The sequence below is a fragment of the Nicotiana tabacum genome, chromosome 11, assembly GCF_000715075.1.
Source record: "Nicotiana tabacum cultivar K326 chromosome 11, ASM71507v2, whole genome shotgun sequence".
In the NCBI taxonomy this organism is placed as follows: domain Eukaryota; kingdom Viridiplantae; phylum Streptophyta; class Magnoliopsida; order Solanales; family Solanaceae; genus Nicotiana; species Nicotiana tabacum.
This window is the reverse complement of record NC_134090.1, coordinates 69572171-69586935: the sequence shown is the minus strand read 5'-3', so window position 1 is coordinate 69586935 and position 14765 is coordinate 69572171. Positions and strand designations below refer to the sequence as shown.

Below are 14765 nucleotides of genomic sequence, written 5' to 3'. Positions count from 1 at the left end.
ATTAACCAGAGTTTATTTATCGTATGTTTTTCCTAGAATTCTTATTAATGACATACTATTTTAATTCGACTATCTTGTTAAATTGTAAGTTATGCTAGATTATGTCTTGGTACAATCTTCATTCTATTTTGTAAAATTGTTCACACGTCATGCCGGATTGATATGACTTGGTACTATCTTCATTCTACCCATCTTAAATTGTTAACAAGCAACGACGGATTAACAAGATTTGGAAAAATCTAATTTTCTATGGAAAAGCTAGGTATCAGTAATTCAGTATTTATTCAAGGCAGAGAGAGGCTATAAAGTCTATCTTAAATGAAACAGCCGGCTAGTTTACTGAACCTTTAACTTTGCTAGTTTTGTTAACAGATTCACCTTTCTAAATATAGATAGAATCATCATCCCAAATGCGCCTAACAATTTGTCTTAAAAGAAAATAGCAAGTTCCTGATGAATAAAGAGAAACGTAAAACAATTGCAGATTTTCGATGAAAAAAAGAAAACCTTGAAGCTATAGCATGCACAGAGTAAACACAAAAACCAACTCACTCAAAACTGCAATAGACGCACTCTGTGATACGAATGCACCTATTTAGTGAAAGATGCAAAGATATTTAGCAAAACAATTTAGCCTATATTGAGAAAGCACCCCAGATTTTGGTAACAGTCACATATATGTCAAACTTCTGATAACATAATAAGCAAAAGTTTGAATTTACACTAACTTCAGGCATGCTTTGCAAGGATAGCCTCAGCAACACCTTGAGCTATGGGGTGATAACAATCACAAGCCTCTGTGAATACCCTTCTAGCAAAAACTTTTTCTTCTTCCTTTCCCGCACCTTGAACAAGTGCTGTATAGAGTGGACGAAGGTACTTCATCCTACCTACTTCCTTCAGTGTTTTTTCCACCTTGCCGTAGTAGTCTCTGCATCTTGCTGAAATGGCCAGCTGAAGAAAAGCTACCCTCACCTCATAATCTTTTGATTCTGAGAGATGGTAGCGAGCATCTAAAGCCGTGACCTGTAAACAGTGTAAAAATGACATGAACAATTTTTCAATTCGGAACAGAGTCATTAAGAGCATATACAGTAATACAGGTGGATTTCAAGCAATGTTTTCAAAAGGGAAAAAGCAAGACTATACATTTCCCTAGTAGTGAGGCAAGGCGTATGCTCCATAGTGTAAAGGTGACGCCTTACATTTACAACAACAACAAACTCAGTGTAATCCCACTAGTGGTGACACCTTGCAGGACTAAATTTTCTTACTCTATTAGAAATGTAATCATGATTTAATGAAAAAGAAAAAGTAGTTGGAAGGATGAAAGCATTAATGATAATACTTGCAGCAACTTAGATAGGGGAAAGGAAACAATAACAAAGAACAGAGATTGCACAAATAACATCTTCGGCTACTTAAAAAATATCAATATCTGAACTAGCTACAAAATTTGTCGACAGAGTAGCCGCGGTCAAAAGAGAGAAGAGATGGATTCAGGGTTCGCAAACTAGGGCTTCATCAATCAATGTGCTCTTTTCCTTAAATATATAAGTAAGCAAAACAAATTAAATGTGTTTAAGATGACTCAATTACTGCACATTAGTTACATTTCAAGAGAAATAAGACAAAAAAATCAACTCGCAAAAGGCACACGAGAATCACACACAACCTACAGACCTATAGCCTATAGGCCCAATGAATAGGAGAGGAGAACAGTTAATCTATATCCTTGACTGCTCTCTAGAAAACAGTTGGAGAGGAAAATACGATGCTTTCTGAGAGCAAATTAATGCCCATTTAGGCCCTTATCAATGTCAGGCTCATTAAGAAGCAGCAAACCTTCTGTCCCGCTAAATCAAGGGAACATGGACCCCACACACACACATTCATATTGATATGGGCATATGGCAACATGCATTAACAGACATTTGAATTGATTTGCCAGCGGCTTAAAATTGTATAAAAAAATTTTACTGGGAAAATCAGATAGGATGCCATCAAGCACTAGCCAAGATGAGAGAAGAAACAATTGATGATTCATCATATTAGAGATTGATGAATGATATATTCTTACAAAAGCATGAACATATATAGACTAGGCATATGCAGGAAGTGCACATGTATATTTGCATTAGTCCAAGTTGCAGAACCACACAAATAATCATCAACTAATAATTTTTCTTTTTGGAAATGAGTATTTCTTTTTTGGTAAGTAATTGAAGAAAGAATATTCAGCAACGTATCTACTTTTTTTTTATAGCCGTGGTGTCCGGGCCAGCTTGCGCGTACCTCCACAAATTCCACGGGATACCTGCTAACTCCCACCAGCAATAGTTGTCAAGTATCTGCAACTTATCTACTACTTTGTAGAAATATTACATAAGGTTCTCTGAGATTAAGCACTAGCAAGTAGTAAAAAAGGAAATAGCAATTACCTAATTTAAAGGAAGAGGACAAAACAAGAGACAGGTAGATAATAATTTGCATATTTACTGAGGGAAACTTCTCATATAATGGCCAGTTACTACCTGAGATGCTTCGACAGATTTAGGAAGGTTCTCGAGGTAAAGCTCCCATTCTTGTCCCTTCCAGTCAGCAACTTCATCCTCTCTTGGCATCCTACCTAGCTTGAACTCATTAGCAAGCGAAACGATCTTTGAATAGATGTTAGAAACTGGTTCCATGGCATCTGGAGGGATGCCTGTGCCCTCGGTCCAAAGTTTCAAATCAATCTCGTTCTCTATTCCAGGGATATTAGCTTTAAGGAAACTGAGAAACATATCAGTGTCAATAGATTGAAACTTGAAAGTAGCAATATATTTCTTCAGAAAGTCATCAAAAGCAGGTCTTCCAATCTGAGCAACAAAAGTGGAAGAAAAGTTAGTTCTGCTCTCATAGAAAGAAGGGAAAAAAAATACTTCACCAGTTAGTCTACCGACCTGTCTCTCAATGCGCCATAAAAACTGGAAGCCTTTTTCATATGGAACTTGAGAATAAACATCATCTGGGTCCACACCTGCCTGATTTGTTTTTAGCTTTGTGAACTCCATGGTATCCTTGAATCTCTCCATTTCCTCAACAAGTCCCCTCCATCCAATTCCAATATTTAGTGCAGCTATGTCCTCGCCTTGCACAACCTCAACAATTCTTCGCTCTGCATATGTTGTGAAACCCTACAAACACATGATTTCACTCTATTGCATATATTACTTGTAAAAGGAAGAAGGGAAGAAAGAAAGATCTATCATTGTACATGCCTAAGCACAAGGTTGCAGCCAAAAGTTTATAAAAACATCAGACATCCTTTATTCCATGAATTATATCACATTCCTTTAATCTACAGGTCATATAAAACAACAAAAGTTCTATGAGTTTCTCAACAACCTAACACAAGAAGCAGCCAACACTCACCATCTGAAAACAAATCCAGAAACAAGCTAGTAAATCTTATATTTTTTTTAATCAGTGGGAACCAGCTAACAAATCTTCATACAAAGAAATCAAGAAAAGGAATGGTGCCAAGTCTTAATTGTAACATAACAAATCTTGCAAGACAATCCTCCCAAACAGTGCTTTAGAAAGCAATAGTTCAAGGTGAGATTTTCCATCCTCGTAGAGGGAACTCAAAAGCCCAAGGGATTTCATCAACATTCAAGAAAATCCAGAGACTACAAGAAATTTAGAGCCTACTGCGGAAAACATTGGTCAGTAAAGCCTTTTAAGAAAATTCAGCAAGTTAAAGGTCCAGTTTAACTTTTCAAACACACCCATTTAGCCTCACTCTTCCCGGTTTCTTCCAAGTTTTCCACAATGTTATTGCTTTTTCCATGAACTATCGGTTTTTCCCCAAGTTATATAGCATAATATTCTCTATTGGTCTCTTCTAGAAAGTATTTATAATGATATCAGCATGTTTTTCAGTAAAACTGAAAAGAGAAGAGTTGTGAAGGGGATAGGGAACAAGGTGGAGTGCTTCAAGAACTTTCCCGACAGAGGCATTGAGTGATGGCAATGAGATGTAAGCCAATATTTCTAAACCAGGCGCAAAGGAGGCAAAACACGCCTTTTCTTTGCTTAGTCCATCCTGCATCAACTCAAATCTTAAAACAAATGGTAAACCCATAAAATAACCTAAGTTGCTTGGACACGGGTGCAGATCTAGAGGTCGGATCCTTCGAGATGTAAATTCTAAGATTCCGGGATACGGATACAGTGTTGGGATCGGGATCTGGCTAAAAAAATTCAAAGATAATAAAAAAATATAAAAATATCCCTAAATTATGTGAAATACTTATGTATAGCTTGTGAAGTATGGATTTCTTTTTATTCTCAAGTTGTAGATAAGTAAAGGATTGATTTCCTAGATAAGATATGTTATTTTTTTGATAAAGTAAGTTGCTTCATTGAAAGGCATCAAGCTGATGCAATGATTACAAAAATAAATAAGCTAGCTCCATTACAAGATGTTATGATGGGATCTTGGAGCTAGCCAATAACAAGAAAATATACCTCAAAGAGGCTAGTCAAGAGTAAGGGAGCTCAAAAAATCTAAAAAGACAGTAAAACTATTTACATAGGACTGTTTGGCCGAACAAAAAAGACTAAGTAGACATTTGGCCTTCAGCAAGTGAATTGGAGTTGAGACTCCATCAAAACATCTGAGGTTTCCTTCAGTCCATAGGCACCAAAAAATGCAAGCTGGTATCATCAAAACACCTGGAGTTGAGACTCCAGGTGTCCCTGATGGCCCTATCAACTCTCCAAAGGCTCCAGCTCTCGACCGCATCTCTAATATTTTGCGGCATCACCCATTTGAGATTAAAAAGAGCTAGAAACATATGCCACACATCTGCAGCTACAGCACAGTGTAATAGTAGATGATTGACTGATTCTAAGCTTCCTTGACAAAGGTAGCATCTGTTAACAAGCTGGAAGCTTCTCCAACAGAGGTCCTGAGTCAGACAAGCATTCTTTAGTGCCAACCAGCTGAAACACATCACTTTTGGAGGGAGCTTTGTTCGCCAAATTAGTTTCCAAGGCCAGGAATCCAAAATTCCGTTATGAGCAACTAGCACTTTATACCCCAGCTTTACTGTATACTCATTTGCATGGGGACCCCAGCTTAATGTATCTGAAGCTTGTGAGTTCATGCTAAAACCTTCCAGTTTACTCATTAAGTCAAAAAGACTCTCTAGTTCCCAATCATGCATGTTCCTTCTGAAGAGGGGATTCCACTGATTACCTTCTCTGTTCTGTGCGACTGTGGAGTCAGGGTTACATGCTATTAGGAAGAGTGATGGGTATAAATCTTTTAGAATGAAGTTCCCTAGCCACCTATCCTTCCAGAATTTAACTTTCAGACCATTTGTAACCTTAAATGAGACTTCTTGGAGGAATTCTTCCCGGAGCTTGCTTATATGTTTCCATGGTCCAACTCCATATGGGGTTCTGCTTTGTTTAGTGCACCAGTGGTTTAGTTTTCCATGTTTTGCTGCAACAACTTCCTTCCATAAGCTATTGTCCTCCCTTCCATATCTCTAGAGCCATTTATACCGCTGGCTCTTGTTGTGCTTAGTTAGGTCCCTGATACCTAAACCCCCTTGTAGCTTTGGCCTAATGACTTTAGATCATTTGACAAGGTGAAACTTGTGTCCCTCGTTGTTGCCCTCCCAGAGAATGTTTCTTCTGATTTGATCCAATTGCTTCAGTACCTTACCAGTTCCAGTGCCATGAAGTATGTGGGAATACTGTCCATAACACTATTAATAAGAGTAAGTCTACCACCTATAGAAAGGTATTGCCTTTGCCAAGTAGCCTACCTTTTCTCCACCTTTTCTATTACCCCATTCCATATTCCAGTACACTTATATTTTGCCCCCAAAGGAAGCCCTAGGTAAGTGGTGGGGAAGGAGCCCACGCTACAGTATAATAAGTTATCCATGAAGCCAATTCATGGATAAGAGGGACCTCATTCACAGGATATAACACACTTTTGAGCATATTGATATGTAGGCCTGAAATTGCTCCAAAAATAAGGAGAGTAAGATTGAGGTATTGCACTTGAGATCTATCAGCGCCACAAAAGATCAAGGTATCATCTGCGTAGAGTAGGTGGGAAACTAAAGTTGAGCTATCTATGTTGTTTCCAATGGTAAACCCTCAAACCACTGTAGTTGTTTGGCTTTGTCTAGCATTTTACTAAGACCCTCCATAGCTAGAATAAAGAGAAAGGGGGAGAGGGGATCTCCCTGCCTAATACCCTTCTGTGGAGAGAAGAAACCCACTGGACTCCCGTTAACCAGAACTGATATTTCACTGTGGTCATGTTGTACTTAATCCATTTAATCCACCTGTCCCCAAAACCCATTTTCCTCAACATATGTAAAAGATAGAACCAGTTGACTTGATCAAAAGCTTTTTCAATATCCAGTTTGCATAAAATGCCTGGCTCTCCAGTTTTTAGCTTCCAATCTAAAGCTTCACTAGCTATCAAAACAGTATCTGTGATTTGTCTGGACTTAATGAAGGCATTCTGCTGCCCGGAAATCAGCTTTCCAATGACTGTTTTAAGTCTTTTAGCAAGGCATTTGGCAACAATTTTGTAAACACTGCTAATGAGGCTTATAGGTCTGTAGTCTTTGAGTTCAATTGCACCCTTCTTTTTGGGAACAAGTGCAATAAAAGAAGCATTGCTAGACCTGACCATATAGCAGTGTTGGTGAAAGTGGTTCAAAGCTCCGACAATATCATTTTAGATGAATTCCCAAGCCTTTTGATATAAAGCCATGGTGTAACCATCTGGACCTGGGGCTTTATCAGGGGCACAAGCATTTATTGTTGCAAAAGTTTCCTCTTCTTCAAAAGCTCTCTCTAACCATTCTTTCTCTTCCAGAGAGATGCATGCTAGATCTTCAAAGGAAGCAGTTGGCCTCCATTGCTCATTCTCAGTGTAAAGGTTCCGGTAAAAATCAAGAATTTCACTTTTGATCTAATCTTTATCTTCAATGATCTCATCCCCCACCATCAATTTATTGATATGATTGTTCCTCCTACGTGAGTTAGCAACCCTTTGGAAATATTTCATGTTCCTGTCACCCTCTTTAAGCCAGAGACATCTAGACTTTTGCCTCCAAGACACTTCCTCAGCTTTTGCAATCTGTAACAATTCCATTTTTAAAGACAATATCTTCTCTTTCTCTGCTTGGGTTGTGAGTCTGTTTTCAGAGGCCTGCTCAATTGCCATAAGCTCATCCAAGGCTTTACTCTTCCTGGTTTCTAACTTGCCATAAGTTTCTCTATTCCAGTCAGTGATGTCTTTTTTGAGACATCTCAATTTCTGCGATAGGACGAAATGAGTGCCCCCGATAGAGTAATTTTGCCACCACTTCTTGATTTTATCCAAGAATCCTACCTCTTGCAGCCACATATTTTCGAATTTGAAATAAGAAGAGCCGACCTCCTAGTCTCCATTTTCCAAGAGTATTGGTCTGTGATTTGAGGTTACTTCAGGGAGAGCAATTTGTTTTATATCCTTGAAGGTGTCATTCCATTCCGATGAGAACAGAAACCTGTCAATTCTAGAAGCTTGAATAGAATCTTCACCCCTGGACCAAGTGTAGAAAGCACCCTGAAGAGGAAGGTCAATAAGACTCAGGTCTTGTATAATGTCTGAAAAGCTCTTCATAGCTCTTGATCTCCTGATGCAATTATACCTCTCGCTTTCGAATCTACATACGTTAAATTCACCACCGATAACCCACTGGTCGTCCCAGATACCTCTGATAGCTGCAAGTTCAAGCCATAGTACCTCCCTATCTAGTATGGGGTCCATATACCCCTGTGTAACACCATCTGAACTCTTCAAGAACATTTTCAAACATACATGAGATAGTGTATAAACCTTGTTGAATATCAACACAATTCCAAAGTCTTTTATCCCATAAGATTATAATCCCACCCCTTGTACCACATGTTTTAAGCTCTGCCCAATCTACCCATCGGTTACCCCACATTTGTTGAATCATAGAAGAAGACCAGTCTACAATTTTTGTCTCTTGCAAACAGAGAATATCTGGCTTTCACTTACCCATCAATGACATCACTGAACTTCTCTTCTCAGCTTCGTTCAGACCCCTAATGTTCCAGCTGATAACTTTTATTTTCATTCAGACAGTGCTTTGTGGAACCTGCCCCTATCACCCTTTGCCACTCCATCATAATTTAGCCCACATTTTAGCCTTTCCAGCTCTATTTCCCCTTTCTTCCTAGACTTTCTTGCTGAAATACTCTTCAATTTCAATTTTTGTTGGCTCTGTTGTGCTTGTCTCTTATGCTCCATGCGTAGGATCAAATCCAGAATTTCATGCTCAAACCCAGCTACATTAACTCCAAAAGCTTTGCATGCCTTAAACATCACTGTTTTCGGCCATCTAGAAGTTTCTATCACCATCGGGTCTTAAATTTGTTGATAGCTACTCGAACTTTCTTCGAACCGGGGAAGAGAGAGTGTGTCACTTTGAGGGAAATCGGCATCAGAACTACTTAGTGGCCATGGCTCCGGAGTTGAATTGAGACGACGAAGGAAATTGTCTATGGCCATAGAATTATCAGCTTCATCGTCTGCGTCTGAGATGGGTTGCTGGGAATTTTCTGTGAAAAGCACCTGCTGGGTCGGTGATAAGGCTTAAGCTTCTAATAAAGAAGGATTAGTTATGGAACTTGAGGCTTCTCTTCAACTGTGGTTGCAGGTTTTGGAGGCCCAGTAGCCCTCCAAATACTTTTTCCCCTCTTATGGTCTTTCTTCTTTGGGCCTTTTTGATAATAAGCCCAATCCAGCTTCTGAACCCTTGGAACCCTACCTACTTTATTTTTAGCCTTTGCTTGAGTGTGGGCCTGGTCGGTCTGCTCTTTTAAAATATTCGGGGCTAGATTCAAATTAATGTTACCTCCCACGTGGCAACTGTCAGAAGCGACAAGAGGGGCCCTTGCTTGGCTTGACGAGGCGTTAACAGTTGTCTTCTCTAAACCTTCCCCTTTTCCGGTGACCATAGCCCCATTACCAGTAGAAATAGTTGCCAAAAAATCTTCAAGAATGGCTATTTCAAACTTCAAATCCCCAACCAGCAGCTCCATTTTTCCAGGAATAATCTTCCAGTACGAACAACGCAGATCCGAGCCCAGAATAGATGTGTTCTATTTTTTGCGTCTTCATCAATTCCTACAAATCCCCCACAGAAGTCGTCGATCAATCGGAAGGTATCTGAGGACCAGGCATGCAGTGGGATCCCAAAAGCCCTAATCCATTTGTGCTCCATCTCCGACGTTGAAATTTCAGTTCCGGTCACTGGTGACCACCAAGATAGAGAGAGATGTATGTCGTTCCAAAACCAATCACCAGCTATGATACGAGTAGCCTCTTGCCTCGACGAAAACTCGAACAAGAAACGATTATGGGCCAAAGGAGTGACCTTCAGGCCAACAATAAATTTCCACCTGTTTGTAAACCAATTCTGTATCACCTCTGGATTTGGGCTTCGGTTGAATGGACCATTGAAAGCACCGAGGAGACATCTGCTTAGTGGATGAGGACTATCTTCTGCTTTGAGCCTTGGATCTATCGAAGTTTCCGGCCAGGTTTGGACTTTTGCTGCATCAAAGTAGGATTTTAGTTGTGGCAATGGAGGATTTATGATAATGGGCTTTTTGGTACCCAAAAAACTTAGGATCTTCTCAGCAATGTCAACCCATCCAAAGTTATAACCCGCTTCTGGTATTATCACTGTCGACTTCTCATGGCCCAACCAAGTCTCAATTCGCACAAATCTCCCATAAATGTTGTAATTTTGATAAATTCTGAAAAAATAAGCTTGTTGTTTCCTCCCCCATCTTCTGTAAATATCCCCTGTACCCCTGGAAGCTTGTTTGAAATTTTCACAAACCCACCTCAGATTGTCTTCGTCTATTTTAATTCTGCTTGCAAAACGCCTGCTGCGCTCTGTAATCGAAAACCATCTGAAAGAATTAGTGCTAATATCTGCTATCTCGAAAGATTTGTCATCAGAAACAAAGAAAAGCTTATCCCCCATAATAAGAAATGTTCCCGGGGAAGGACTCGCCAGATAGAGTGTTTACTGAGAGAGAAGAAATAGTGGCACGTTTCCCAAGTCAGAGCAAAAAGGACCCATCTATATCCCAAAGTGCATTCCTATGATAAGGTATGTTATTTTCTTCAATTTTATCCTAGGTTGGGTTCTGATTTTCGGAATCAAATTGTATCTCCTCTCGAATTTTTTCGTCCGCCACACCCATATTAGTGTTGTGTGGACATGGGTGCGACAGCTAAACTGCTATGTCGAAGGAACTTAGAAAATAATAGACAATGCTACATGATGTAGTACCAGCTTGCATAAAGCTAAGGTTCTAAGGAGGGTCAGGAATCACACATCATGGGACATTTCCTCTTGAAGAACTTTACAGGACTGAGAGTTGAATGAGGTTCACTCCTAGCAAAGCTATATGACTATACACTATTTGACGAGGCCGACAGCATAACTTAAAAGGCTCATTCTCAACAAACTTCCAGTCAAGTCTAATTAAAGTTCTTGCTCCATGGTGAAGAGCCGAAAAGGAAAGCTATATGGAAATTCAAGGCAATGAAGAAAGCAACATTTTCACTTGTTGCATAGTTTGCCAGCTATCTTGATGATGGCTTACAATCTAAGAATGAGAGAATTTTTTCCCCAATGCTTTAGCGCTTTGGTTCATGATAAAAGAAGCATAATGCGGGATATGTGGCCGGTGCACATCACAAGTTCAAACCCCACCAAAAACTAAAGCCAGGTATTTAAACAAAAGGCGGGTAGAAGGGCAGCCCCATACTCTTCAGAGTTTCAAACCTATACTCCAACTAGAGTTGGACCATACAACTGACAGGGATTTCTCAATTATCCAAAGAATGTAATGGTTCTGAGTTGTGTTATCTGGAGACAAAGTAGGGAAAGAGACGTTGCGCATCTTATGTTGCCAACTTTGGGTAGAATAGGAATGGAAAAAATTAATATTGGGCCTAACTCAACCACAAAATCTAGCTCATGAAATGAGAATCGTCAAGACCATATAAGCAGACAACCCATATCAATGTGGGAGATTCTAACACCCCCTTACACGCCTAGGATTGGACACATGAAGCGAGGACAATATAACATGGGAGTCCAACATTGGGTAAACCAAGAATATAAATGGGTCTAGCTTTGGTACCAAGTAAGAAAATAGACCTTGGGCAGTTGGGCCGAACCCAACCCCAAAAAGTTAACTCAAAAGGTGAGGATTATCCAAAACCATTTACGGAGACAACAATGCATTCCTTACACAAATGTGAGACAATTAACACTTTTTTAGAGAAGGAAATTCTATTAAGAGAGACAGGAATCAAGAAATGGAGTCGCGATCAATAAATAGAGCCAGAGCTCTATTTAACTGTTCACAAAGTTCTGATGCCATTTCATAACTTTAACTCTCTTATTTATACTATTATTGACTGATGTTGTAAACTTTTACTGCATAATGTTTTCTTAATATAAATGACAATATATTGCCTAATAAAGCTGGTTCAGGCAACTGGCCTCTTCTTTGGCGTGATGCCCTCATTGCTGCGTTGATCTTGATTCCACCTTCCAAATTCATCTAAGCAACTATTTTACAGCCTGGTTTGTAATAATGGTACAAGCCTGTAAGCCTTTCTATTTCAACTCAATCTTCTTACGGGAAGTTCCTGTCAGTGTCAGCCTTTTTGCAAAATGCAGCTGTCTTTTGCACAGGTTTAAAGCTCTTTTGATCCATATTCATTGAAAAATTGAGCAGAATCAAGTTCTTCCTTTTGCACTATCAATTCATTCTCTATTCAGTTCATTCGCTTGTTGCTTCAAACATCCACTTTGAAATAGAGATCATAAGTTCAATTCTTAAACTGCTTCTCTTCTGAACTAACTCCTTGAGCCCCAGAATTCTTTTTGTGCATAGCCACATTCAATAACATTCTGCTTAGCCACAAATTTCTTTTGCTCGAACGTCACTTCCTCAAGAATACCTGGAATCAACTTCTCTTTCTCATTTAATTTCTCCTCTCAATTTAAGTTGCTTGATGACCTCCTCTTGAATGACACTTATTTTATCCTCTCTCAGTTTCAAGTCTATAACAAGTCGTATAAACTTACTTTCTTTATCCTCAACTTCTATGCCTTAACCGTGCAGTGATTTTCTAATTAATTCAAGTTCCTTTAAACTTTCAGTATTGTTGATTATAACATAGATGACTCTCCCTGAATTCAAGTTCAACAAAGCATTCCTGATAATATTTTTGGGACATATCCAAGCGTTCTTCAAAGTCTTTCTACTATAACAACAACGCTAGAAGTGCTTTCTCTCTTAAATTCAGACTCTTTCAGAGCATCAGCAATCCTCTCTAAAGAACCACCCCTATATAACCCCACAGATATATGACCACAGATATTTGGGAGGCTTGAAGACATTATACAACTTGTTAAAGGGCATACCAACTAGTTGAATGGAAGAATTTTGATAGGAGACGGTGGTTGCATCATTCTCACATGATGTAAACATTATTTATACTACTTCGTGACTTACTAATGAAATGGTACTTGACTTATCAACAAAAGAAAAGACGATATGTCATCTTTTTGCGCATTAGACTCAATTCATCCTGGACCTAACATGTTGAACTAAAAGAACAAATGTAGTACCCACACACTATCATCTAATACTTTAAGGACTTCTCTCTTCCACTAAGCTAAACCCTAAGATTTATAATTTCTCTCAACAAACTCTATGAAATCCACAAAATCCAATTTCAGCATCTAATTTACATTACATCATAAGCTAGAGAACCAGCTTTAAATTAAGCAACAATCTTAGTTCTGTACACAAATGTCGGACAATACAAAGCATCAAGTACAAACCAGGAAAGTTCATTAAGTTACTGAACCGTGACAAAAATAAATAATTCACTAGAAACTGAAGAATATGCCAATAAAATCATGAGATTGAACATAAACACAACAGGATGCTAAATCCTTATGTGTTATTTTCAAGCACTTAACTCAATAAGCTATAATACCTCATTCAACCAAAAGTGATCGTTGTTCTTGTTCGTGATCAAGTTCCCTGTCCAGCTATGAGCAAGCTCATGAGCCACCACCTGCGCTCCACTGGCGTCCCCCTTAATCACAGTGGGCGTCAAGAAAACCATCCTCGGATTCTCCATTCCGCCATAAGGGAAACTCGGAGGCAACACCAAAAGATCAAACCTTTCCCAATCATAAGGTCCAAAAAGCTTCTCACCAACTTGAATCATCTCTTCCGTACCAGCAAACTCCTTAGCAGCAGCATCCAATACCTCATTAACAGCCTCAGCATACACCCTTGTCCTGGGTCCCACCTCCCTGAACCCCAACTCTCCCACAGCAAATGCAAACAAATAGGGAGGAATAGGCTGTTCCATCACGAACTCCTCCACCACCCTATCATCCCCGCACCACACTGAATCCTCACAGACCCCTTGCGCCTCGGAGGGCAGTGGGTCCCGCCTCTCCACGTGCCTGGCAGCCATAACAGCCGATAATTGGCGGGGGATGTTCAACTTCGCAGCGTACTTGACACGCGCAGCGGGTGTGTCTTGACAAGGAAAAATCGAACGGGCGTGAATAGACTGACATTGAGTGTACACAAAAGGGTGAGTCTTGTTGAATGTCTGAGGAGGGGAAAGCCACTGAAGGGCAGAACTCGAAGGACTGGTTTTGGAGAGAATCAAGATTTGGGTTTGGTTAGAAAGGGAAACGGTGAGTGACTGTCCAAGAATTGGGGAATCAGGAGAGAGGGAGAAAGGGAGAGGGGAAAGGGAAAGTGGGTCAAGCACAGAGGAGACAGAGAGAGAGCGAGTGTCGAAAGTGAGGGGTCCGGTGTAAGGGGTAGGGAGGGAGAGAAGTGTGGCAGAGGAAATGGTGGAAGATGGGAAATCGAAGAAGAGAGTGAGGGAGATATGGGTAGTGAGTGGGTGTGCTGAATCGGTGAAGGAATGTGGATCAATGGGTGCCATCAGAATTATTGATCAGAAATGAATGTTTTTTCTGCAACGAGGTCGGAGAGTAAGATGATGGAAGAACAAGAAGAAAAGACGGTATTCGAAGCGTATATACTACGCGGGTTAAGAGGGTTCTGCGGAGGGAGATTCTGCTGGAAAAAAATTAGCGGAATATGTGCATGCAAAACTTTACTAGTTTGTTATGACTAAATAACATTTGAATTAATATTTTTGTTGTTATGAAAATAATTATATTGTGGATGTTCATTTAATACTCCGCTATAGATAATTTTCTTGAAGAAGATTATCTATTTAGTACTCCATTGAAGTTTATTTACAAGCAGATGATGCAGGCAGGTTGCACGCAACTTAATGAAATGATGCAACTTTTTATTAAACAGGCAGGTTGCAAGTAGCTCATGCAGACAGCTGACAAGCACCTAAAGAAAAGTCTTGCGGCTGCTTCCTGAAAAGCCTCGCAGCTGCTTCCTTTCTTCTATAAATAGAGGAGTTTTCAGTTCATTATGTACATCAGTTTGAAAGTTCAATAATATATCAATCTCTCTCCCTATACTTGTCTTTGATTTATTTACTTTACAATCTTTATTTTATAACACGTTATCAGCACGAGACTCTGCCATTTTGAGCACTTACTTCGAATTTG

At 39.6% G+C, this 14765-nt stretch overlaps 1 protein-coding gene across 3 annotated transcripts; it reads right to left on the bottom strand.

The window, feature by feature from the left end:
* Positions 1–616: 616 nt before the first annotated feature.
* Positions 617–14407, bottom strand: LOC107776257 (leucine aminopeptidase). Of its 3 annotated transcripts, XM_016596132.2 has the most exons (5): positions 13139–14407; positions 2946–3179; positions 2535–2861; positions 2254–2317; positions 617–1026 (listed from the first exon to the last, which is right to left on the bottom strand). In XM_016596132.2, exons 1-4 carry the CDS (start codon positions 14114–14116, stop codon positions 2261–2263), a joined length of 1596 nt encoding a protein of 531 aa, XP_016451618.1. In that variant the 5' UTR covers positions 14117–14407; the 3' UTR covers positions 617–1026; positions 2254–2260. The 3 variants fall into 3 exon arrangements, with proteins under 3 accessions (XP_016451618.1, XP_016451617.1, XP_075081256.1); XM_016596131.2 differs by lacking the exon at positions 2254–2317; XM_075225155.1 differs by lacking the exon at positions 617–1026 and having other exon boundaries at positions 2301–2365.
* Between the last annotated feature and the right edge of the window lie 358 nt (positions 14408–14765).